Raw genomic sequence first — 27834 nt, forward strand, 5'->3', positions numbered from 1 at the left:
CCGAAGTGGAAAATTTTTTTTTTTTTTTAAAAAAATCACAGCACGCTTAGTTATCAAGATTAAGAGTTCATTTTTGGCTCCTTTTTTTGTCATTGCCTGAAGTTTAGTATGTAACCATCAGAAATGAAACAAAATATCATTATCATATATAAATATTGGGATATAAGACAGTGCAAAAAAACATTTTCATATATAATTGTATACAAATAGTGCTGTGAGCAAAACGGTTAAAGCTAAAGAGTTAATTTTTTTTCGTTGTATTGTACACAAAACTGCGATCATTTTGGTATATAAAACATTGTAAAACGATCAAGGCAACACAGAGAAAATATTATCACAAAATGATGCATGAATTCGTAATGCACAGACGTAATAAAAAGCTGTTTTCAAAAATTCACCATAAATCAAAATATTGTGCTAGAGACTTCCCGTTTGCTGCAAAATGAAGGTAATTGATTGAATATTACTAGACTGTAAGTTTTGTAGCTTACAATTGCAGTTTTTCTAGACTGTAAGTTTTGTAGCTTACAATTGCAGTTTTCGACCATTTCGGTCAAGTTAAAGTTGACCAAAGGACGAATTTTTTCTATTTATCATTATCTATATGAAAATATTTCAAAACTGATAAAAGCTACAACCATGGGTTGTTTTTAGATGTATTCTACATGAAATTGCGCACATTTTCATATATAAAACTTTATGTAACAGCTAATTTAAAATGGTCCATGCATTACGACAATCGGGCGAAAAAATTTATGATTTTTTCGGAAGAGTTACCGCGCGGACGTAAGGAAAAAGTTTATTTCATAAATTCACTATAAATCGAAATATTGTGTTAGAGACTTCCAATTTGCTGCAAAATAAAGGTAAATGATTGAATATTGCTAGAATGTAATAGTTTTAGTTTACAATTGCGTTTTTTGACCATTTCGGTCGAGTCAAAGTTGACCAAAGGTTGAAATTTCTGCACCTATTGTTATTATATGAAAATATTTCAAAACTGATAGAGTACAACCATGGGTTGTTTTTAGATGTATTTTACATGAAATTGCGCACATTTTCATATATAAAACTTTATGTAACAGCTAATTTAAAATGGTGCAAACATTACGACAATCGGACGAAAAAATTTCTGACTTTTTTTCGGAAGAGTTACTGCGCGGACATAAGGAAAATGATATTGTTATAATACAATAAAGTTTCATACATACTTACCTGGCAGATATATACATAGCTAAGACTCCGTCGTCCCCGACAGAAATTCAAATTTCGCGGCACACGCTGCAGGTAGGTCAGGTGATCTACTGTCCTGCCCTGGGTGGCAGGATTAGGAACCATTCCCGTTTTCTATTCATATTTTTTCTCTTCCACCTGTCTCCTGCGGGGAGGCTGGGTGGGCCATTAATCGTATATATCTGCCAGGTAAGTATGTATGAAACTTTATTGTATTATAACAATATCATTTTCATACAATCAACTTACCTGTCAGATATATACATAGCTGATTGACACCCTTTGGTGGAGGGTAAGAGACAGCTAACATGGAATAGACAGGTAAACAACATATGTTGTAGGTATAAATAACCTTGGTTCCTATCTGATAGGTGGTAGACTTCGTGGCTGTTGCCCGGTAGTCTGCATCACCTCAAGACTTTAGCGAGATATGTGATCTATGGCTAAGAGTTCTTGTGGGTCTGCCGATGGGGTATGAACCGCGTACTCGGCAGAGCCTGAAAGGACTTTGTCAATGGGTACTGGACCACTTCTATGACAATACACCTTATGAAGGAGCGCAACACTGATCCCGATCACCTGATCCTAACACGAGGGATTCGCGCTCAAATTGAAAAGTTATCCCCACACTCCTTTCAAAAACCCCAATAATTTCACGAAGTTAAAAACTTTGACTCAAAGTTAAGGATCAGTGTCGGCTCCTTATCCCAGTAACGTATCCGCAGAAACGTGTAAACCAAAAGAGAAGGATCTCTCGTAGGTTAACTTGACATCCTTTGTGTAATGAGAAGTCAACACAAAGTTGCCTATACCATACAACACAGCTAATATGTCTTATATGACATATTGTTATGTAAAGAACAAGAATTTGCAAAAGCGCGCACTTCCTGCACTTTTAATTCTCAGCTGTTTGAAGGAATCAAGTCACTTATGAAGTGCTTAGGAGATCTCCATGTTTCAAAGAAGACCAGGGCTTTCTTGAAATGGATCTCTCCCGACTGAAGCCTGAAGCCTGGCAGGAACCTCGCGCCTGGCTGGTGCTTCGCTCTTGGTTGGCGCCTAGCGCTTGTCTGGTACCTTTTCAGCTTGAACTGGCGCCTCGCATCTGGTTGACGCCTCGCGCCTTAGCTGGAGATTCGCGCCTAGAGCCTAGCTTGCGCCTGGCTGGCTGCTCGCGGGCGCCACGTTGGCGCTTTGGGTTGCCTGCCTGGCACCTCGCGCCTGCCTGGAGCTTTCCGCCCCATTCGGTTCGGCTTCGGCTGGTACCTCGCGCTGCCTGGCGCCTCGCTCCTGCCTGGCGCCTCGCTCCTGCCTGGCGCCTTCGCTGCCTGTGGGTTTGGCTCCTCCCCACTTGCCGGAGCTTCGAGCTTGGTAGAGTCTCGAGGATGTCTGGCAATGTCCACATCGGACACTCTCATCTGTCCTATATGTTCGCATCTAGCGCATCTGTGTCAGGTTGTAGGCCCAGTCTTTTCTCCTCATCAGACAATGACAGTGTTCTTGGGGCTGTCTGCCTCTGGCGTTTTTTACGCCTGTTTAGCATAAGGCTCCTGGTTGGCGCTACATTGTCCGAAAGTCCTGAACATCCACAATAGTAAATCACAAGACTGGAGAAGGGTGGAAGAAATTCTTCCACTTAGAGCTTTGGCCTTTTTGGCAAGGGGAGGTGATTGTAGTCAGCTACATCCAGTATACGATAGGATATCTAACAGTATGAGAGATAAGTCTTCCTCCGAGGAGGATCCTTCTTGAGTACTTCCCTTGCTCACGAGATCTCTTCTTACCTGTTGAAGGGGCTTCTCATTGCAGAATCTTCCCTATCCTTGTCCGAAGGAAGGGAAGAAACTTGGAAGTCGAAGGAGACTCCGAGCTGAAATTGGGAGTACTCCTGATTTCTAAGCTCCTTATAGTATCCCTCTGAACACCTTCTGGGAAGCATTTCGTGAGCCGTCATCGCATTCCAAAGACTCTGTAGGCAAACGTTTTAACCATTCTACTGTAGATGAAAACGTAAGTACCCTGCCTGGACAACGAAACCTCTATCTGAAAACATTGAATCAGGAATAGGGGGTTTTAGTTCTTTGCAGACATACTATGCTGGCAAGAAACCCATTGCCTAATCTCCATAGAATCTGATGCGAGATTCCAATGCTCAAAAAATTCACTTGTCTTCTTGATCGTTTGGGACCAAGAGAAAACAAAGAATTCCCTCATAAAAATTTCTCAAAGAAGTTTGATGAGGAGCAGTTCCATCTTGTCGGAACATAGAATCTGTGGCCACAAAAAAGATCCCATTAGAAGTACATGATATCCTACTCTTGTCATATTGAGGTATCGTATAAGATCCCGAAGATCTTAATCCTCTGCTATCTCCAATCCCTTTATAGAGACAGAGTATAGCCTTTTACTGGGTTCTTTGATAACAGATATATACAAAGGTGATTCTTCCCTCTGAAAGGGAAGAAAAAACCGCTATGTGGTTCACAGAGGTATCGGAAGAGGACAGTTTCCTCATTCCCTCTAGCACAATCTGCAGCAATTCTATATCTTGTCCATGACTATTGTCATTTACCTTGAAAAATCCTCTCATTCATGTCCACTTCTGGTCAGTCTGCACGCAGACAGACTCAGAGTGGAGAGGTTGTTAAGGTCCATTATAATAGATGCTGATAGAATATTCAGACTGTCTTGGAAAAGACTTCCAAACATGCTGTGAGAAGAACGTGACCTCTGTGAATCCAACCTCTCTAAGGCCAAAATGAGGCATAAAATATTATCTCCTCTTTCTTTGACGCCCTTTATCTTAAATTCTGCAAATAATTTATATTTAGGGGAAAAAAAGACTTAAGTTTATTCCCCTTTCTAAAAAAAATAAAGATGGCGTATATTGCTACCTCTCTTGGTCGGAGGAAAAGAAGCAGTCTATAGGAAGCCTGTTCGTCTTCTACCTTACTGAGAGATCTATGAAGAAGACTTTCCGCAGGTTCTCACAACTCTTTCCAATAAATGTTAAACATGTTAACAGTTATTATCGTCGATCGAGAAGGATCTCTTTGTTAACGCGAAATAGGAGCGAAAAAAAGAGATTCTCGATGCTCTTTGCGATATGAGAGAGTCGTGGAATTGGCCTAAGTGATTAAATGGGTAACGAAATCAGGAACGAATCTTGCCGTTACCGAGCCTGGTGTCCGAGAGGCTACTGGACTCTTAGGTTAATAACTCGCTAAAATGAGAAAATCTTGGATGGTGCTCTTGGCTCCCCCCCCCCCCCCCCCCCCCCCCCCCCCCCCCCCCCCCCCCCCCACGTACTGCGCCAGGCTGGCGCTTCTGGCGCAAATTTGCGCAGGCTGGCGCTTCTGGAGCATTGCGCCAGGTTGGCACTTCTGGCGCATTGCGCTAGGCTGGCGCTTCCTTCTAATTCTTTTTATGTTATGTGCCAGAACACCTGTGCCTTTATGGTACCCGACATCCTTTCACATGTTAATTCCGTTCTTAGTAGGAAAAAGCTTTATATACGTAGTATAGTCCATTCAGGGAAACAAGTTCTGCCCCAAAGAGAATGTTTCCCATCCCACTCATCCATCTTCTTCTGAGCAGGTACTCTAATAAGCTATGCTTTCGTAAGCCTGAGAGCATTATATAATATAATGTTCTGCTGCGATAGAATCCTTTAATAATGTTACCTACGGTAAACAGCATTGAAAGATTGTACTATCTCTCTTATTGAAAGCTTCTTAGCAAAAGGCATACAATATTTTATTTATGTTAACTCAACTATCCCCTCAATCCGAGGTTAAGACCGCGATTGTAGGGGAGAGATACGGATAGTTATTCCATCCCGCAGGAGAGAGAGATACACACGACCACTCATGACTGACACCTACATGGTACTGACAGTAATTGGCGTACTGCGTTGGTCTCAGGCTCTCAGTGAAAGCAGTCCCCGTTAGCCGTCTGGCCTTACTCTTCCAGAGTTGCCAGCTACTCTATTTAATAAAGGAATTTTTATCGAACTTCAGGAAGTTCTTATTAAAGCATATTTAAGGGAAACAAGACTTCGATAAATCTAGAAGCTAAGTAGGTGTTGTCTTAACAATCCCTTTAAGCGTAGTCCTTCCTAGGAAAAGTCGTAGAAGGATACTGGGTAATTGAGTTGCACAGAAAAGAAGTAACTACGGTATGTGTTTATGATTTGACCGTATCGTATTCTCTTACAGCAGAAAACTCTACTACCTTCTACTATCTTCGTTCTTTTCGTTAATAGAAACGTAGAAAGAGTATATATATTCTTAAGGAAGGAAGTTAATCCAGGAACTCTTTTTAAATAAACTTCGTTGATTTTCCTCATAAATCGCGGGGAAGAGACAGAATTCCTGTTCATCACTAGGGTTTACGGAAGGAAGTAGATATTTCCTATCCACCATCATACCCAAACGTCGATGAGATTCTTATTAAGAAAAACACCCAAAGCTCTTGCCTCCTCAAAACGAGGGAAGAGCATGGATGAAGGAGAGAGTCCGCATTGAGAGGAACTGCCTAACACAGGAGTCTTCTGAATAATGAAAAGGGGCTTCTCTTAGTATCAGAATCCTTCTGACAAAAGCAACGGCCGCCTGTGCGACATCTTGCACATTTGCCAGGGGAAAGTTGCTCAAGTTAAAAAACTCAAAGAGGAGTCTCGCGACTGACCTCTCTCTCAAATGAAGATTTTGGAATCTTCTGACGCCTGGCGTCTGGATAGTTCCGCGCGCCTGGAATGTTCCGCACGCTAGAAAGGAGACTCGCTCCTGGAACGTTCTGCTTGCGTGGAAGGTCCCGTGCGCCCTGATAGATCCGAGCGCCTCTAGTCTTGTTATACGAGCCTCTTGCCAGTAAACGTTCAATGGAAGCATCCTTCTGATTGCCACTCTACTATAAGGCTCCTCAGTCTAGCCGTCTGTTTTCTCTTTGAAGGCGCCTTGCGCCAAGAAAAAAGTTCTGGAACGCGGCTCGCGTTTATCTGTATGAACGAGGCTCGCGCTAGTCTGTTGGAATGCGGCTCGCGCTAGTCTGTTGGAATGCGGCTCGCTGCTGGTTGTTGGAACGTTCGCTAGCTTGCTGGCTGGCTCTCAGCCTCTCGCTCAGTGAGTCGGAGTTCTCTTAGTTTTCAGAGAACGAGCCAGATCGTCCGAACTCCAAACATGTACATTCTTCGTCTTTTCGGATGTAAGATGAAACGGAAGAAGAGACGCACTTTTTAAAGGATGCCTTTCCAATGGCTATCCCTGGCAGTCTGGGACGTTTTACAGATCCTGCCGAGGGAACGCCCGATCGGTGGGGATTCTCCATAACCTCCGTAAGGCTTTCGACTTTCCTTCTCCTCTGGGCTTGTGAGTTTGGAAGAGGTCTAGGCCTGAGAGCGAGACAGAGCCGATCGGACGCACCCTCTACTAATTAGGACGCCTTTCCAATGGCGAACTTGGCAGTCTGGGACGTTCTACAGATCCTGCCGAGGGGACGCCTGATCGGTGGGGATTCTCCATAACCTCCGTGAGGCTTTCGACTTTCCTTCTCCTCTGGGTATGTGAGCTTGGAAGAGGTCTAGGCCTGGGAGGGAAACAGAGCCGATCAGAACGCACCCTCCACTGCACTAACACTAAAATCACTTCTTACCTTTCAATAGCTCGTATTTTGAGCTACATTCCTTTGTCTTCAAATTACATTATGAATTTGAAGATTCTGTGAAGTAAGAAGGAGATGAGGATACAACACCACTAGTAATGTTAATGCTCTAACTGCTCGTTAGTACGAGAGCTATAAAAACTTCTAAGGAAGCGTAACTATTCTATTCCTTACTTCCTCAAGAAGGAAGTTTAGCTCAATCAATTCTAACATTTTACTACACGTTATTAATGAATAAATATTAAAATTTTCCTTCTTGCAAACTATGTGAGTGTCTACCTAAAAGTTCGGTAGTTACACGTAAACAATTCTTCGAAATTTTCGAAGCCAAAGTTATTAAAACAAATTAATATGCGTATGCCGAACCAAAGATCCAGTACTTCCCTGCAAAAGATAGCCCAGAAGATCGATGGCGATGAAATCCAAAAATCAAGTCAGGAGGAACTGCAAACGTTGTTTACATTCCAAGCGACAGAAAAAATATGAATAGAAAACGGGAATGGTTCCTAATCCTGCCACCCAGGGCAGGACGGTAGATCACCTGACCTACCTGCAGCGTGTGCCGCGAAATTTGAATTTCTGTCGGGGACGACAGAGTCTTAGCTATGTATATATCTGACAGGTAAGTTGATTGTATGAAAATTTTTTTTTTTCATAAATTCACCATAAATCGAAATATTGTGCTAGAGACTCCCAATTCATTGCAAAATAAAGGTAAATGATTGAATATTACTAGAATGTAAGAGTTTTAGCTTACAATTGCGTTTCTTTACCATTTCGGTCAAGTCAAAGTTGACCGAAGGTTGATATTTTGGCACATCATTATTTATATGAAAATATTTCAAAACTAATAAAAGCTACAACCATGGGTTGTTTTTAGTTGTATTCTACATAAAATTGTGCACATTTCCATATATAAAACTTTATGTAACGGCTATTTTAAAATGGTGCAAACATTACGACAATCGCACAAAAAAATTTATGATTTTTTCGGAAGAGTTACCGCGCAGACATAAGAAAAAAGCTTTTTTCATAAATTCACCATAAATCGAAATATTGTGCAAGAGACTTCCAATTTGTTGCAAAATGAAGTTTAATGATTGAATATTACTAGAATATAAGATTTTTAGCTTACAATTGCGTTTTCTACCATTTCGGTAGAGTCAAAGTTGACCGAAGGTTGAAATTTTGGCACTTATCGTTATATATATGAAAATATTTCAAAACTGATTAAAGCTACAACCATGAGTTGTTTTTAATTGTATTCTACATGAAATTGTGCACATTTTCATATATAAAACTCCAAGTAACGGCTAACATAAAATGGTGCAAAAATTATGTCAAAGTGACGGAATAATTTCTGAGATGAGTAGCTGATGTTTTTTAGTGTGAGAAGAAAGAAATTCGCACTTGCACGGCTGGGTAACGATTGTAAACAAAAGAACGCCTTGATCCGTGAGCTCCCAGCATCCCCCAAGGCGCGTGATTCAAAAGTTTTTGCCTCGTAGGCCTATAACTATTTTTCCGCGAATTTAAAAAAAAACTTTTTTATATCGACGTACCATACGTCCGATCGGCACCCAACAGACAATTTATATTGACGTTTAAATACGTCCAATCGGCGTTAAAGGGTTAAAATGTTTAATACTAGTTTGTTTGAATTTGAAGAATGACTTCTTATGATGTGGTACAATGCATGAACTTCCATAGTTTATTACTGTTCCTGTTTCATTTGTCTGTTGGTTAGTCTAATTTCACTTCGAAACTAGCTTAAATGGGAAGTGAGCAATGAATAAACATAAATAGACTAATATTGTTTTATTGTTTTCATCCGAAAGCAGAATTTATTTGTTTTAATTTTTAAATGAATTACACATATGATGCACAATTGTGAAAAGACAATACTGTAGGCTTATTCTTATTGCACATTACTTTGCCATAATGAATATTTATTCTCGCTTTAAAAACTGACTTGCATATACGGTTTATAACCATGAATAGACATACATAGGTTTAATCTTTTAAAATAGTCTTTGGATTTTACTTGACCAAGTAGTCTCATTCATATAGATTCCAATGAAATCTACAAGATATTCAAGAATGATTCTTCCATGTTCAGCATCCACTATGCACAATAATTTTTCCTCAGGAAAAATTGCAAAATTATAAATATGTACATTATATTATTCTTACATCCATATCAATTAATAAAAAGAAGCCAGTAAATCCGATTCATCACTAATTATGGCGTAAATACTTTTAAATTCAATATAGCCAAACACTCTACTCCTAACTGGTACATACTCTATCTGTCCCGGGAAGGGAAGTGAACTGAACCAAAAAAATAGCTGCCTCCACAAATTATCATTGAAGTGTGCTTGCGCAGGCAGTCTGGCTGGAGGCTTATTGATTGAGAAGAGCTATTTGCTTAAGCACCTGCGCAGGCAAGAAAAACTGCATGCTGGTAACATTAAGTCTTGCCTTAGCATAACAATTTATTTCATAAAATTCTCTAACATAAGGAAACACCTACCTATGACAAAAGGCTCAATCAACTGTCCTTGACAATCATACCAAGGGGGCCGACCAGCAGTGTAGATAGTTCTACGTCGACCACGTAAGATAGGCTCCCTTATTCTTGTAGTCTGTGACTGAGAAGTTGTGCGTTGGCGTCGGCTTCGTGGAGATCTCACTGCACCTGAAATAATAACATATGGATATAACAGAAAAGAAAAAATTCACCAATCTGACATTATATCATATTTGTGGTGGCTAAAAATACTGAAGTAATTAAAACAAAATCACTGACAAATTGAGCAGCTTCTTTTACATAAATTAAACAGCTTCTTTTACATATCTCTTAGCTCAGCATTATCTGACAGTAATAGGTTCAGCCACATACAGCAGCATAATAAATGCAGCGAATCTCACACTGTGTGGAGTTTGCTGCAATATTTCAAGATAGGAAAACTCATCTCTTAGGATCTAACTGACTTTTTCAAAACAAAATTACTCTCTAAGAGCAAATACTACATAAACTCTGCTCACTCACTATTTTCCACATATTTCAGGCAATTCAGCCAAGTATGATATAATCTCCTTATAATGAACCTGTTTACATGAATAATAATCAAAATAAAATTAATCATTACTAAAAATTTTATTTTTGGAGGGGGAGATGAAAATGGCTATTTCTTGGGCTAGCAATAAAGAACAGAAAATGACAATTTTTTAAAGTAAATTGTATTTTTCCTAACTATAAAACCTAAGGTTCTTTACAATAGGAATTGCTTTCGGCAAAGCTGGAACACGGCCGTTAAAACTCTTGAAGAAGGTGGTTAGGCAATAATTACTGTCCAGTAGGGAGGGAGACCAACCTGCCTAGATGCAAACTTTGCCTTTAAGGTCAAGTTTCAAATTGAGGGGTGGCATGAGGTGGGCATTAGTGTATCTTTTTTTTTTTAACTTTAGTTTAACCAGACCACTGAGTTAATATTAACTCTCCTAGGGCTGGCCCGAAGGATTAGACATGCTATTTAAACTCTAATCTATACTAATTATTATCTAAAAAATAAATATTTGCTATCTGGAATATAAATTATCTAAAAAATAAATATTTACTATCTGGAGTATATTATAAATTACTATATATTATATTTTATCGTATAAATGATTAAATTTAAGGAATTTTAAAATATTAAAAAGTGAAAATTTGTCACTTTCAGATAATATTTCTTTAAAAGAATACCTTCTAAATAATATGTCTCTTTGGATTCTATACTTTGGACAGATTTTAAAAATATGTTTTACTGTTATTTGTACATTACATATTTTGCACATAGGTATAGGGGCATGGGGGTTACTCATTAGGTAACCATGTGTCAGTTTAGTGTGACCAATTCTTAGACGTGTCAATATTACTGAATTCTTGTGGTATTTCTGATAGGATGATGGCCACGGGTCTACAGTTTCTTTTATTTCTCTTAATTTATTGTTAGGTTGGTTTTCCCTCCAGTTATTTTGCCATTTTTTCTTAATCACCGATTTACTGTGTCTAATATAATCTTCTAGTGGCAATAATTCTGCTGATGTTGGGAATGTTCTAGCCTCTTTTGCATAGGTGTCTGCTTTTTCATTGCCTTCTAATCCTATGTGAGATGGTATCCAACATAAAGTAACAGATATCTTTTGCCTTTCCATTTCATGTAATGTATGTCTAATTTCATTTATAATTTTGTTTTTTGGAGTATAAGAGCTTATTGCATTTATTGAACTTAGTGAATCGCTAAAAGAATGGTTACTTTCATTAAACTGGTTTTCAGATATAGTTGTTAACGCTGTTTTTATTGCTAGTAATTCAGCAGTGAACACTGATGCTTTGCTTTGTAAGGAGGCTTGGATCTTTATATTGTTTCCGTTAACAGTGAATCCAACTCCATAACATCTTTGGAACCATCAGTATATATGTGATTATTATTGTGTATCTTGATATGTTCCAAAGCATATTGCTTCATAACAAGGGGATTATTCAATTTATTAATTGGTATTGTACACAACTTTGGCTAAACTATACGGGCGGGAGCACTTATCAACCATGGAGGCATTATTTTGCTAAAATTGTAAAATTTAATATTATAAAGGTCATTGTCATTAAATAATCTATTAGCTCTAACAGGGAAGGATGGGATAATATTTGTATTCCAGAAACAATCTGGATCTTTAAATAAATCTTTGGTTTTTGCTGGACTATTTACAATTTTTAAAGCTCTGCACATCGTTGTTATTTTGAATCTATAAGATAGTGGCATTTCTCCACTTTCTACAATCAACGATTGGACTGGTGATGATTTGAATGCTCCAGTGGCTAAACGAAGCCCAAGATGATGCACTGGGTCTAGCATTTTGAGAGTAGTCTCACTAGCAGAACTATAGATTGGACTGCCATATTCTAATATTGGTAGAACTGTAGCCTTATAAAGTTTCAATAATGTTTCTCTATCAGCACCCCATGAAGTGTGGGCTAATTTTTTTAATATATTTAAAGCTTTCGGGCATTAGTGTAAAGGACCTCAGGTTTGTATAGTTAAGAAAAATACAATTTACTTTTAAAAACTGTGATTTCTTCCAGCACGATATACAAACATTTGGTCCTTTACAATAGGAAAACTCACTTGTTGGAGGGAGGAATCTAAATGAGTCTCTTGAATTGACTGGAGTTTGGCACACCTGGGCTACCCCTCCTGGTCGAAAGCGCGAGGAGTGCCCACCTCTGACAATTTGATTGAAGTATAAGAACTGCATGATCAAGAGCAAGAGTCAGACTTCTGGACCTTTTTTAATGAATGAGGCATTGTAACTCATACAAAAAAGGCTGGGAAGAGATAAAGAGTCAGGGGCATTAAAGCAAAGATCCGAGAAGTGTTTGCCTTACTGCCAGTCTCTCCTTCCTTCCTTTGCTAGATGAAGGAGCAGGACTGCTTCTATGATTCTTACTAGAAAAATACAAAGGAAGCTCAATGTACAGACTTACCACATCAGACGCCAGTCCAGCAAGTGTAGGTTCGAGTCCTATTCTTAACCCGAAGGAAGAGAAGTAAAAGAATGAGGAAGGAGGAGGAGAGGCCAGTCACTCTCAAATCCTTCTCACCTCTAGAACCACACAACTTAGGCGAGATGCAACTTGTCCTCTTTAAAGAGCCAGATAAGAAAACACAACTTGTTGTGCATCCACTACAGGTTCAAGGTAAAAAAGGGTTCCAAAGACTTGTGGGTAAAGACCTGAAGGAAAAAAGATATAAATGTGGTCCTGATGAGGCCACATCTATCTTTCAGTCAGATATATTCTTTGGAATGCAAGGAAAGGGCTAAGTCACTGGTATTGTGCACTCTGGGTGAAAGAGTACAGGTGATGTAAGCGCCAACTGCAAGGAACCTCCACCCGATCTTTTAAAACCAGGAGAAAGATGTGCCCCTAGACACTTCTCCCTTGGTGAGTCAGTACTGGAGAAAGGTTATTGACATCCACGTCAAGGATGTCGAGTCATCTGAAGGTACAGTAATGCTCAAATCTGATGCGACATGATTCTTTTTGTATTGTCCAGATTCTCAAGACTCAAAGTGACGTTGCCAAGTAGTGTTACATAAACTTTTTTTTTTTAATGTCATATATGTCAAAAGTTTGCAAATTCATAGCTAGCACTTTTCCTTATGGTTATATAAATATGATCCCTCTTTTGCATTGGTATAATTCATAATCTGTGAGATTTGAAATCACAATTTTTTAAAGAAAATTGTATTTTTCCTAACCATACAAACCTGAGGTCCATTTCATTAGGAATTACTTTCAGCTTAGGCTGGAATACGACTGTTGAATTCTTGAATAAGGTGGTTAGGCAGTAACCACTGCCTGGTAAGCGGGTAGCTACGCCTGCTTGTCCGGATGTAAACATCCACTTTGCCTTTTGGCCCAGGTTTCAGATTGAGGGGTGGCATGAGGTGGGAATAAAGTAAAGGACCTCAGGTTTGTATAGTTGGGAAAAATACAATTTACTTTCCAAAATTGTGAAGTTGGAACCCCTATAAAAACACTTAAAACCTCCTATATTTTAGTTAAAACTCAAGAAAAACCCACTCAAAATTTTTATACCTGGTTTCTTTAATAGTTTTATCACAAAAAGCACATTTTATAATGATATAGATAAAAAAAATAAACAAGAATTTGTGGATATTTCTCATAGAAAAATACTTCGAATAGGCAAATTTCCCACAAATAATGGGGGAAAATGTTCCAGAGAGAAAACCGTGAATGCATGAGCCTGCAAATGTGTGGGGGGGGTCCACTGTACAAACCCTCGGTCCTTTTCATTAGGAAGACTCACTGATTGGTGGGAGGAATCTGAGTGAGCCTCTAGAACTGACTGGAGTTCAGCAAACCTGGGCTATTCCTCCTGGTCATAAGAGCGAGGAGGAGTGAGGAGTGCCCTGCCTCTGACAACTTGATTGGATTATAGGAGCCGCATGATCAAGAGTCAGACTTCTGGACCTTTTCAAAATGAGTGAGGAATTGTAACTCATTCAAAAAAGGGCTGGGAAGAATATTTACAGTCGGAGACATTAATGCTAAATTCTGGGAAGGGTTTGCATTATATTGCCAGTCTCCTTCCTTCCCTTGCTAGAGGAAGAAGTGGGATTGCTTCTAAGATTCTGATAAAAAAAAAAAAAAAAAAAAAAAAATAGAAAGGAAACTTGATGTGCAAGCTTACAGCATCAAACGCCTGACCAACAAGTGTAAATTTGAGTCCTATCTTCAACCTGAAGGAAGAGAAGTAGAAGGAAGAGGAGGGGAAGGTGGAGAGGCCAGTCAATCTAGCATCCTTCTTACATCTAGAATCATACATCATAAGCGAGATGTAACTTGTCCTCTTGAAGGAGCCAGGTAAGCAAACACAACTTTTGAGCATCCACCACCGGTCCAAGGAAAGAAGGTTCCAAGGGTCCACCACTGGTCCAAGGAACTGTGGGCAGACCCAAAGAATGAAAGATATAAATTTGGTTGTAATGAGTGCATCTATCTTCCAGTCTGATATATTCTTTGCAGTATGAAAAGTAACAAGCCACTGGCACTGCTTGCTCTTTGAGTGCATGTATCCAATTGCAGAGGAGTTTCTCATGATTTTGTAACTCAGAGGAAGTAGTGATGTTAGACACTTCTGCATTGGAAGTCAGCAGTGGATAAAGGTACTGACACTCAATGAAGGGTGTCAATCCTTCATATGTACAGCAACACACCTAGAGGACAAAGTAATGACTGATCTGGATCAACCAATACAAAGTCCAAAGCACACAAAATCATGAAGAATTTGGATTCGTCAATAGATGCCCAATGATTACACATTCCAGACAGTCATGACATGACACCCGACTTTTGAAGGGTGATGTTGAAAACAAACCATGCAAATCGTCTATCTTCTTCCCCAACAATGTTGAGAAATTAGATGATGACTATCGCAAGGTATGCGCAGATTAGATGAGTCAAATGCCTTCTAGAGACTGAGGCCCCTGTGAAGGAAAGACAAAGAAGTTTCTCATCCATAGTTGAATCTCTGCTAAGTAGAAAAATACTACTTAGTGAATGACTAACATGAATGTGGACTACATCTTCACAGTTGAATCAGAGAGAAGTAAACCCTCACGATTTTGATCACAGAGAAAGTCACGTCGATGACACCAACCAGTGTAGATGGCTCTAATTGCTGGTGTTTTACAAAGAACTGAAAAAGTTATTCCACTATTTTATGGCTGCTCAGCAAGAAAGTAGGTGCTTGCAATAAGGGCAGAGTCTTTCAGTAATGAAAACACAGGGATTGTATACTGGTTAGATCAAGGAGGAACTTTTCTATCTATTCTGAAAGCAGAGCTAGTCAGTAGGGGAACAGGCAAAGTCTTCTGTTATTCATTTTCAATTCGGGGTGAACAAAGAATGATTCAACACCTTAAAAATTAGAAAATGTATATCAGAAGACAAATCTCAAATTGTCTGGAGAAAATCATTCTAAATCATCGCAGCGGCAAATGGGGCTAGTGCGATAGAACAGAAGACTACAGACTTCTGTTATACTGTGGTGTAAACTTTGCTCGACTCCTTATACTATGTTGCCTGGTAGCACATTCCATGTTGGAATGCGTTTGGCTAGAACCATCAAGCGCAAAAAAAGATACAGATACACTCAAGCATCTGCATTTCAACTGAAATTAGAGGAAAAGAAACCCTCTTGTTCAGTGATAATGCAAATGTTGTGGTATTGTTGGCAAATAATACCACCAATCATCTTAAAATCAAAACCAGAAACTCTTGGGAGGCCTGAAAGGCTGTCCTCAGTTTCAGGTTAATTAAGAGAAGGTGCTATTCTTCTCGGTCACATACCAAAAGAATTAACTTATAAATATGCGCCTATTACTCGGACAGTGCAACTGATAAAAGAGACATGTTGCGAGGAGTGCATAATTACTAATATATTCATAGGTTCCTGTGAATTGCGCTCCAGCCTAATTCTTCTTTATTCGAAAGCAACAATAAGGACTGGAAGCAGACCTTCATTCTCTAATGAAGAGAGTGAAGGTGAAGCTGTCCCAAAATAAGACTTCTATGGCGATAACAGGACACCGAAGAAGACTAGTTCAAGCCGAACTGGTTGTTCTCTAAACAGTAGCACTGGAGAGGCATTCAAACTTCTCAGTGCTACCATCCTGAACAGATTAACACATGTTCAGTAAGATCCTAAGATTGAACCAAAAACATATTCTCTCAGATTCAAACTAGGGGAGTAGACTCCATAAAGTTCCTCTTATTCTCTTGTAACCAGGAAGTAGAGGGAAAAAGAGAGGAGGATTGACTGTTGGTGCTTGCTCTTCTCTGAACTTGTAGTGTTCTCAATTTGTCAAAAGAAGCATTCATTTCCTACAACTGTTCGTTCACGCGAATGCAAGCGAAAGTTGAGTGGAGTTAAATGCAGTAAAAGCTTGCGAGAACTTGCCACACCTTGCTATGCATCTATCTTCTCCATGATCAAACCTCACCAAGAGGACTACACAGAGAACAACCTCATATCTTCTTTAGATGCCTTGTCCTGAGAGATAGCAACATCAATCTGGCCATCTGAAGAATAGCCATTCCTAGCTTCACAGGTGGGTCCAGGTCACCAACGCAACTCAGTCCCTTGTCTTGCCCTGCACCACTGTCATGATGGAGAGAAGACTATCCATCTCTGAATGTGGGTGTATGACCCCCCTTGGAGGTTGTGCATTCAAGACTCGTACATGAGTACATGACACAGCCCCGGTTCCATGACCAGCATCCTTGGAACCAAAGACAGAAGAATGAACCTGGGTTTAAACTCCTAGGGTTCCCAAGACACTATATTTTGGGGATGGCATCCAGGTTTCTGCTCCAGGAGGAGCATGTGAGCCAAAGAGACAGCCAACTGCTTCCTCCCAAAGGGAAAGGATGCAGGTTCTTAGAAGTCTCGAGGCAAGATTTCTTTGGGGTGGAGAAACTATGTTCCTCTTTTTAGGCCGTGGACGCCTTTGAGGAAGGAGGTAAGGAGGCATCAGATGACAAAGACAATGACCCCTGTAAAAACTTACTGGAACATGGGAGTGTAGGGTGCCATGTTATAGCAAGGGACCGCACAGATCAAGAGCAGAGAGTTTGTTCGGTGGCAGAGCGATAATCGTCAGCAAAGAACTATCACTTCTTCCCAATTCACTGTTCTTCTTCAAGGCCGAAGCTCCAAGAAGTATAAAGAGGGATTCTGTGTCTGCTGTCCTACATTTTCAAAGACACAAGGACAGTACTTGACCATTCACCTAGGTGTTGCATGCAGTACCAAGTTCTGCATAACTCCAAACCAGACTGAAGAGTGAGCTCATCTGTACTGGTAAAGGCTCTTCTCACTATCCAAGTACTCATGATTGTGAGTGCTAGAATTCATTAGGATTCTCACCCTGGTTCTCAGCAACATAATGAAGCTGAGCACTCAGCGAGTACCAGAGAAACCAAGGGGATCCAGGCGCTTGGCAGAGACTTCCCGATTATTGTAATAATTACTGGGAATATACTTGCCCGAGTTTTTGGAAATCACAGAAAACCAAATGACTCTGAGAACAGCAGAAATTCCAAGGAATTTAATCATTTAGCGAGAGTCCGGATTTTTCTTATAACAATTATAGGGATTGTCCGTTTCATCCGAGTGTTTGGAAATTACAGAAAACCATAAAACTCTGAGAATGCCAGAAATTCCAAGGAATTTAAGCATTCCAAGAGATTCCTGGGTATTGTAATATCAATTATCAGATATTCTCGAGCTCATCCGTGTTTGCAGATTATAGAAGACCAGAACACTTGGAAGTGCTAGAAATTCCAAAGAATTTAAGTGCTCAGCGAGAGTCCCAAATTTTGTGAAATGATCATCGAGAGGAGCCCCTCCTCAACTCCTGTTGAAATTGAGGAGGAACAGGCATACAAACCAATCCTATATACAAGCATTTAAGACTTGAATGCAAGTAGTACTACAATTCAACAGAATATGCACTCGAGGCTCCCCAAGCGCAAGGACCCATAGGGGACTGCGAATTTAGATCCATCCAAAGGACAGAAAGAGCCAGGGAAAGCATGGTCTCCAGGTGTTCGTATCCTAAGAACCTAAATACCAGATGTCGAGATGTTGAGAGGTCTCCCCATCATCGTCAGAAAATCCTTCCTCAACAACCTGGACGTATATCTGGTGGGACCCAATATCCTTCAAGGAACCTAGTCCCCAGATGCTGAATCCTACAGAAAGCACTCTGCAGGATCCCTCCAATTCACCTCGCCCCTCCCTGTGTGGCCGTAAGAATTAGAGGGAATAGGTGAGGAAGATTGGACGCTCTTGCTTGCCTTGCTAGCAGAACTAGCACGAGAAGTGAGTTGCCAGTAGCCATCAACCTGCAGTGCTGGCCATGATATGAGTCTAGGAGAGTGTTCTTGCCCTAGAAAAATGCTTTCCCGAGGAGAGTTACAAAACTCTCGCACGGCAGGAGAAATGTTCGCCGCCACTGAGACCGGTTGGCCAAGTGAATGCAACCGTGGTCTGGGTGAAATTGAGCGTGGACCTCACTGGTGAAGGTCGGTGCCGTCCTCTGACACATTGCAGTTGTCAAGGCCGAAGCCTCTCAAGAGGACTGAATAGGGGATCCCCTACAGTCTCACTGCATGCATGGTCCTGTGGGACTGTCACGTCAACCCTGCATACCTAGCGATCACCAGTACAGTGTGAGTCACCTGAGCAACTCACTCCTTTCTTCCACTCCGTGCCCGAGTTGTGACTGTGAGCAGACTCAGCGTCATCGACTCTAGTTGCATGCGAATCATAGATTTATGTACACTCAGGGAATCTCATGAACGAGCGCCTGACACAGAACTACTCTTAGTGGCAGAACCTCGGCTAGGACTAACAGCAAAAGTGCAAACTGAGTCTGCGCTCTAATGGCAACCCCACACGCTAAACCCTGGGACAGCTTGATTGGTTTCCTGTCCTGAAGGAACAGGCGAGCCATGGAAGAGCCAACTAACCTCCTCAGTTTCGAGGAGGAAAACCCTTAGAAGTTCCCTTGACAAGAATTCTAGGGTGTGGGGAGTGGGGAGGAGGACTACTTCTTTGACAGGGAGCTTAAAAGTTGAAGGGGAGGAGGGTGAAGAAAAATATGATGATTACGAAGAGGAAGATGATGACAAGTGACGAGCTCTTCCTCCTCAACTTCTCCAAATTCTGCTAGACTTCTACAAGATGAGGCACATTTACCAGCAGATGCTAATAATCACAGGGCAACCCTCAAAAGGCGTTGTCCAGTGATGAACCTCCAGGATAGCGGTGGCAAATTAATAAAAGATTTTCAGAGGGGAACAGTACACACACTCGAGGACCAATATCACAGCATGCTACTAGTTACAGGTACAATTCCGAGATTAGGATAGCCAACATGAAGAGATATCCAACCATCTACAGCAAAATAATTAACTGCACCTAACTGTTTGCCTGTAAAAGAAAAGAAAAATATCATTAAAAAATGAGGATACTCCTCTAGTCTCATAATCACAGGGCACCCTCAAAGGCATTGTCCAGTGATGAACCTCCAGGATAGCGGTGGCAAATTAATAAGATTTTCAGAGGGGGAACAGTACACACACTTGAGGACCAATATCACAGCATGCTACGAGTTACAGGTACAATTCCGAGATTAGGATAGCCAACATGAAGAGATATCCAACCATCTACAGCAGTAATTAACTGTCACCACTGTTTGCCTGTAAAAGAAAGAAAATATCATTAAAAAATGAGGATACTCCTCTAGTCTCACATCCAAGGGTACTACCCTCAGAAATGAGAGATCCCTAAAACACCAACACCACACGGCCCCGCGCCTCTTCGTCCAATAAGCTAGTGAAAGGACGAAAGAGAGAAGGAAATACCGGAAGAAAAACAAAGGACAAACCTCCGAAGTTCCCCTCGGTAATTTCCAAAGCATAATGGTAAAGTTAAAATGAATACATTATCTCACTCTGACATTAAAGGGCGAAAATATATAATAAGGGTATAGGCACATCCACCTACACCCTTGCTGCCAACCTTTAACACAAAGTAGAAAGGTGGCTAGCAAGGCTACAACAAAAGGTGGGTTTGAATATCAATTATAAAAGTCAATTAATTATGAACACCAAACACAATTATATATTCATTCAAAGTAATAGAAGAAAGACCCCACCAGGAAAATCGTGATTAACAGCTAGACATCAAGAGCTCACAAACATATGTCTTCATTGGAAGACGGATAAAAGCAAACTGGAGTGTTTGCATCCAGGCAGGCGGGTAAGGACAGTAGTTACTGCCTAACCACCTTGTTCAAGAATTTAACAACAGTATTCCAGCCTGCGCTGAATGTAATTCCTAATGTAAAGGACCGAGGGTTTGTATATCCTGTAGGAACAATGAGGTATTACTGTATCACCACTGTTAGCCTTTAAAAGAAAGTATGATTAAAAAAAAATTATACATACTCCTCTTGCATCCAAGGGCAATGCCCTAAGAAATGAAAAGAGATCCCTCAAACACCAACACCACACACCCCCTCCTCTATCTTCATCTAATAAGCTAGCAAAAGGATGAAAGAGAAGAGGAAATACCTGAAGAAAACCAAAGGACAAACCTCTAAAGCTCCCCTTGGTAATTTCCAAAGCGTAAGCATAAATTTCAAATGAATACGTTGTCTCACCCTGAGGTTAAAGGGTGAAAATATGCGATAAGTGTGTTGGCACAACCTTGCCGCTAACCCTCAACACATAAAGCAGAAAGGCGACTAGCAAGGCTATCTCAGAAAGTGGGTTTGTATATTAATTATTAAAGTCAATTAATTATTAACACCAACACAATATATATATATATATATATATATATATATATTTATATATATATATATCTATATATATCTATATATATATATATATATATATATATATCGCATATCGTGTATATATATATATATATATATATATAGTATATATATATATATATATATATATATATATGTATATATATATATATATATAATATATATTATATATATTATCGCTTATCGCATATCGTGTGTATATATATATATATATATATATATATATATATATATATATGATATATATATATATATATATATATACACGCATATATATGTGTGTGTATATATATAATATATATATATATATATATATATATATATACATATAAATATATATATATATATAAATATATATATATATATATATATATATATATATATATATATATAAATATATACTATATATATATACTATATATATATATATATAGATTATATATATATATATATATATATATATATATATATATATATATATATATATATATATATATATTTATATATATATATATATATATATATATATATATATATATATATATATATATATATACACCACACATATATATATATATACACATATATATATATATATATATATATATATATATATATATACATATATAATATATATATATATATATATATATATATATATATATATATATATACTATATACAGTGGGGCACCCTGTATTCACGTTCTCCAGATTCATGGACTCACACATTAGCAGATTTTTTTTTGGAACCTATCTAAAAATTATTCGTAGGAGTACTCGCCCATTCACAGGGTTGTCTGTGGAACATATCTATAATTATTTGCAGTCCCCTCACTAGTATTCACAGATGCAAATTTTTTTGTATAGGGATATTCAGAATTTTCATGTTATTTACTGTATATGAGTACATCATAATATGAAATCATATGGCACTTACTTGTGATTAAAGTTGATTATAGATGACGATGATGATATAGCCGTACAGCCTGATGAATGATGATTTAAGATAGACTGCACAGCAAAGTAGAGGACTTACACATCCTCTGAGGTGCCTCGTCACCTTATTCAGGAGGCGCTTTGTCAGGGATTTCAGGAGGCACCACCATCTTGAGGTAATTGTACAATTGTACAAACAGGTCAAGATAGGGCTTCACTATTTCATTTATAGTATTGACAAAAATTGTGGCCCTTTCTTCATTTTTATCCCATACCTTGACTGTTGTCTGTACCTCCCTGACATCCCTGATCAAACTGTAGACTGATTGATTGATTGATTGATACTATATTAATCTAGCATCGTGACAACTAGGTCATTGATGCCGAACTATATATAAAAAGACCCTATAAATTTTAATAATAATAATCAAACAGAATTATTTTAAAAATATGCGAATGTGAAATGTCCTTCACTAACTGAGAAGGAAAACTGCCCTCAAATTCTTTAAAATTCCCGCACCAAAGAGAGGAGACCTCTGCCGAACCATCCTGAACTGGCTTTGTCTATGCATATAAGTATGCTATGCATAGCTTCTGGGTTTAGGCCTTCCACTCATGGGACTTTTTGGCCAAAAACCCCAAGGGACCAATCCAGGAAATTAAAAACCTCCAAGACTGGAAAAAGCCCCTTGAGGAGGTGGTCCATTTCTGAAAGGCCCCATGTTGCTCGGGCCGAGTTTCAAAGCGTGCCTTCTGAGGATCTACGAGCTCGAGAGTCGATTCAGCCGAAGTAGGCAGAGATAATCCCATATTTTCTCCAGTCTCATATTAAATGCCTCTTCTACCCGTTAGTTTGGCAGGAGGCATACAAAAGACCGTCCTCCCTAGTTCCTTTTTAGTCTTAATCCAGGAATCTAGAGACTGTAGGGCCCTCTTCATCGATATGGCCGGTTTCATCTTAAGGAAGGACGAAGACTTGAGAGATTTAGCGCTCGAAAATAGAGAGCGCGGAGAAGGAGGAGCAGCTGGAGTCAAAGAATCTCCCATATTCTTCCAGAAGGAGGATAAGTAAGAACTTTATAGTTCGACAGTCCTTCTTTGTTAGTCACTTTCCATCGCCTCATCTTCCGATACGTCCTCTACACTCATCTTCCGATACTCCTCTACACCTCATCTTCCGATACGCCTCTAAGTCGAGAGGTCGGAAGGAGAAAGCTCCCTTCTTTCGTCTGTCTCTTCCTTGGACTTTTTCCTTTCCGTCGATGAAGAACTTCTAACAGGCGAGGGACTAAGAGCTATTGTCTCCCTACACCTGTCCTTAGGAGAATCTTGAATAATTGGCGCCTGGCGCCTATCAGGCTCTTCGCGTATAGTAGGCGCCTGGCGCTTGGCAGGCGTCTCACACTTGTTTGTTTCTTCTATCCTAGCTGGCGCCTGGTTGGCTTTGGCGCCTGGAATGATCTCGGGAATAATCCTGGCTGGCTCATCCCTTCCTGTGAGGACTTCATTGTCATCATAATCCTCACGTCAGGTGTTCTCTGGCGCCTGGCAGGCGCTTCTTCCTCTTTCTACCTCTCGCCTGCTGGTGCTTCGCTCCCCCCAGAGATGGCCGCCTGTGCGACAACTCCCACCCCTGGAAGGCTCGTTGCACCTGACAGGAGATAGGTGTCTAGATCTTTTGACAAGAAGCTTGTCCTTTCTACGAGGAGGGCTCCTTGGAAAGACTCCTACCAACGACGCTAGCTGCTCTTGCATGTTCATCAGTATCTTCTTGGTAGAAGACTCCCTTTCTTCTTTCAAAAGTCTAGGGAGGGAGATCTGGAAGGCGCTTGAGGCTCCCTTACAGGAAAGGGAGTTAACTCCTTTCTAGCTCTCTTGATGACCGAAGGCGCTTCTTCTTCGGAAAAGCGCTCGGGGCTAGAGTTAAACTCAGGCTCTTTCCAGTTCCTCTTTAATGGACGGGAAAGATCCGTATCCTTCCACCCTCGTTTTGGTGAGGGAGATCCCGAAGAAGAAAAACACTCGTAGGACGCTTTTTCTGTAGCGATCCCTGGCAGTCTGAGATGTAACAGATTCTGCCAAAGGGACGCCTGATTGGTGGGAATTCTCCACAACATCCGTACGGCTTTCGACTTTCCTTCTCCTCTGGGCCAGGGAGCTTTGGAAGAGGGCTAGACTGGGAGCGTCGCAGAGCCGACCAGACGCCCCTCCACTACACTGGGGACACTTACATCACTGGAAATATCACCTTCACTTTGCTTACCTTCTAATGCCGCCATTTTATCTTGCATTTTTTTAAGGGAAGCCTTGAGTTCTGCAATTTCAGAAGCCAAATCAGTAGGATTAGCAACCTGTGATCGGCCTGATAAAGATGGAGAATAATAATGAGTAGAAGAAGCTACAGAACTAGACAAGGTTCGTTAGATCTAGATCTACTAAGGCTTTTATAAGCCGCCTTCCTCTCTCTATCCCTCTCTAACTTCTTCAAGTAAGAAGTTAGAGTCTTCCATTCCTGAGCACTCAACCTTTCACACTCATTACATGTGTTATCTAAAGAACACTCAACAACTCTATATCCTCGGCATGCAGTGAGGATCTACTGAAGCCTTCGGAATCCTCACCTTACAGCCTTCATTCACACACACTCTGAAACCACACTTGAGGTCAGACATCCAAGAAAAATCCAAAGCCAAGTCCAAAAAACAATTCACGATAGCAAATGCCAAACAACGATCCAAGTACGTCACCAAAAATAAAAATCGGTCGAAGAAGATCAAAAGCGTTGAAAAAACAACAATGTTGACACACGGCGACAGAGAAAATCTTGATAGAAAACGGGAATGGTTCCTAGCCTGCCACCCAGAGCAGGGCGGTAGATCACCTGACCTACCTGTAGCGAGTGCCGCGAAATTTGAATTTCTGTCGGGGGACGACGGAGTCTATAGCTAAGTATATATCTGACAGGGAAAATTGAATGTATAAAACAAACACAACAAATGGGTCTAGTAGTAGGGGTTCCCCCTCACATGGGGGGGGAACAATCCCCCCTCCACCCCCCCCCCCCCGAACAAACGGAAGACCCCGAGTACAATTGGATGTCGGGGCATCCCGCCCCCTCCTCTCCGCTCGACAGATCGGGCGAAGAGAAGGAACGAGAAACCTGCCCCTCCCCAGGGGAAGGAGCCATACGCAAGAGCTGGGATGGCGGCAGGAAGGAAGACGACGTGTCTGTGACCGTCGCCGGAGAACCCTCCGAAAGACTCCCTGGGAGGCTTACGTCTCTTCCTCCTACCCTCAAAAAGCACCCACTGCTCCTCCGACCAATTATTACACACAACGCAGGGCTCGGCCCAAGAGCATTCGCGCCCTTGGCACCAAGCACATAATTCATGAGGATCAACCTCTGGAAAAGAGCGGAAGGCCCCACACTTACGGCCCTCACCACCCAGGGCAAAGTCTGCGGCTGATGGGGGGGCACGGGGACGTCTCCAGCTCACGAGAATGTGTAATAATGAAATAATAATAAAATACAAAGCACACGTACTTACAGTATTTTATCAAACACACAAAGCAAACCAAATTTGAAGATACAAAGCGTACGACGAGAGCGGGCAGAGAGCGAACAACACGTCTGTCTCTATCGGCGGCTGAAAGCAAAGTGGTTCTTCACCTCCCAGTCGCGTGTGCGCGCACTGTCGGACAAGCGGTTAACTACCGTACTCCCTTGTTCGAAGCTTACGACCGTTCCAGCTGCCGCTAGTTACCTTCCTATTGTATTCGTATCGGAACAATTGTATTTTCCCAACTATACAAACCTGAGGTCCTTTACATATATGCTCACCTCATGCCACCCCTCAATCTGAACCTGGGCTGAAAGGCAAAGTGGAGTGTTTACATCCGGGCAGGCTAGCTTGCCCCACGGTACTTACTGCCTAACCATCTTGTTCAAGTTTCAACGGCCGTAATTCCAGCTACGCCATAAGTAATTCCTTATGTAAAGGACTTCAGGTTTGTATAGTTGGGAAAAATACAATTTACTTCAAATTGTGATATTAATAACCATAAAATGTAAGATTTACTTTAAAACAGTATCAATAATATTTTAAAGATTGATATGATCTGTAATGGGATAATATTTAAATATATATTTGATGTAGGATGGTCTTTTTAGAGATACTTTGTTGTTTCCACGTTCAGGATAGGAGTTTATAAGCATTTTTAGAGGGGGTTCCAAACATTCATGGATTCTATCTATTTGTGGGGGGGTCTGGTAAGCATCCCAGTGAATACAGGGGGATTGTATATTCATTCAAAATAATAAGAAAGATACCATCGGGAAAAATTGTAATTAACGGCTAGTCAGCAAGAGCTCACAAACATATGTCTTCATTGGAAGACGGCTGAAAGCAAAGTGGAGTGTTTACATCTGGGCAGGTGGGTCTACCTGCCTACCAGACAGTGGTTACTGCCTCACCAACTTGTTCAAGAATTTACAGGCCATATTCCAGCCTTTGCTGAACGTAATACCTAATGTAAAGGACCAAGGGTTTGTATATTGTGTGGGAAGAAATTCTAATAAATCAAAAGCAAATACAAAATATATAAGAAAGTAGTCAACTGGATGACAAAGTACAGTATGTATGACATTAAATCCTTATTACTATCTGTGTGTACTTTACAATCAAAGGAAAGTGTAAAATAAATAGTTATAGGAAACGAACATGAATAAATAATTTCATGATTAAGTCTTAATAATCATTCAAATTCTCCAAATAAGTATTTATACATGGAGGACTACCTTGTGTTGGATTTTGTTGTGGTCCAGTTGATGGTGGTCGCGGGGTGGTAGGCTGAGTTTCCTCATTCTCACCCATGTCCATATTTGCCTCATCCTCTTTCATCTGTGACACAGCACTATCCTCTCCTCCACTGATAGAGAACATGACAATATATTAACCAAACAAACTAAATATAATTCAGTAAAACAATAAAATAAATAAAATTCAGTAGACATAATAGTAAGTTACTTTTAATGGCAGTATCTCGACACATGGCCACATTTATGTGCATTTACAATACCTTCAATCTTCATCACTGGCAGCATTATATTCCTTAAAATCTTCCTGTTACAGTATTGAAGATCACAAAAAAACAAAAATCAGTTAGTTGTCTTCACCTTCAGTAACTTAAAACACTCACAATGACAATACAAAACAAAATATTCCTACAAATTCAAATAAAATTTAGCAGCTACCAATAACTTGAGGTTTGAGGGTCAACAAAATGCCATGCCTGAACTAAACAAAGACACACTACTGTTTATGGTTCTTATAGTCTTACTCTCCTTTCAGGATAAGAGACACGAGTCTATTCTCTGATGGGATAAATGCAAAATAAAAAAATATATATTTATCAACTGCTGTTAACCATCACCTTTTTATTATATCAGATTATCCCTACAAAGGACTGGGTATCGATAATTTATATAAATTATATACAGGCAGCCTGCGGTTAACGGCGCAATTGTTTAATGGCGAATCAGTTTTACGGCTGTTGTCAAAAATATTCATTAAAAAAAATGATATTTTCATGATAAAATAAGGTTTCACATATACCTACCAAACATTACATTAGCTGTAAGCTTTCTCACCTGGCAGTTTTGAAAACTCAAATTTCCTGGCGGCGGCGTCGCGCTGCCATCATTCGTGTAGGTGATACAGGTCCCGCCCACTTTCAGGAATACCCAGTACTGCTGACTAACTATTTGTCAATTCGTTGACAGCAATGTCCATCTGTGGGGGGAGGAGGGGAGGGCTTTGATTTATGTAATGTTTTTGTTAAGTATATGTAAACCTTATTTTATTACTAAAATATCATTTTCACATAAGTGACTTACCAAACAATTACATTAGCTGAATCCACATTACCAAGAAGGTGGGTATATGGACAGCTTTATGAACAAAAACAATAATCATGTGCTCACATTATATATAATGTTGGCAGTACCTTTACCTTGTGAG

General features: G+C 40.1%; 2 protein-coding genes across 2 annotated transcripts in view; one reads left to right on the forward strand and one right to left on the reverse strand.

Moving 5' to 3' along the window:
* LOC135221241 (uridine-cytidine kinase-like 1) overlaps window positions 1–27834 on the forward strand; it is a 235076-nt gene that overhangs the window by 20126 nt on the left and 187116 nt on the right. The gene's annotated exons all lie outside the window — the stretch shown is intronic.
* LOC135221479 (uridine-cytidine kinase A-like) lies at window positions 9375–26772 on the reverse strand. Its single transcript, XM_064259226.1, has 2 exons — window positions 26613–26772; window positions 9375–9592 (listed from the first exon to the last, which is right to left on the reverse strand). The coding sequence occupies exons 1-2, from the start codon at window positions 26755–26757 to the stop codon at window positions 9390–9392; spliced, it is 348 nt and encodes a 115-aa protein (XP_064115296.1). The 5' UTR covers window positions 26758–26772; the 3' UTR covers window positions 9375–9389.

Source organism: Macrobrachium nipponense, chromosome 2 (genome assembly GCF_015104395.2).
Source record: "Macrobrachium nipponense isolate FS-2020 chromosome 2, ASM1510439v2, whole genome shotgun sequence".
Classification (NCBI taxonomy): Eukaryota; Metazoa; Arthropoda; class Malacostraca; order Decapoda; family Palaemonidae; genus Macrobrachium; species Macrobrachium nipponense.

What these genes read in the sequence shown, in the direction of transcription:
- LOC135221479 (XM_064259226.1), bottom strand. Translation starts at nt 26,757, where the DNA reads ATGTTCTCTATCAGTGGAGGAGAGGATAGTGCTGTGTCACAGATGAAA. An exon ending in ACAACAAAATCCAACACAAG is followed by an intron (nt 9,593 to 26,612) that starts GTAGTCCTCCAT and finishes TTATTATTTCAG; the next exon opens with GTGCAGTGAGATCTCCACGA.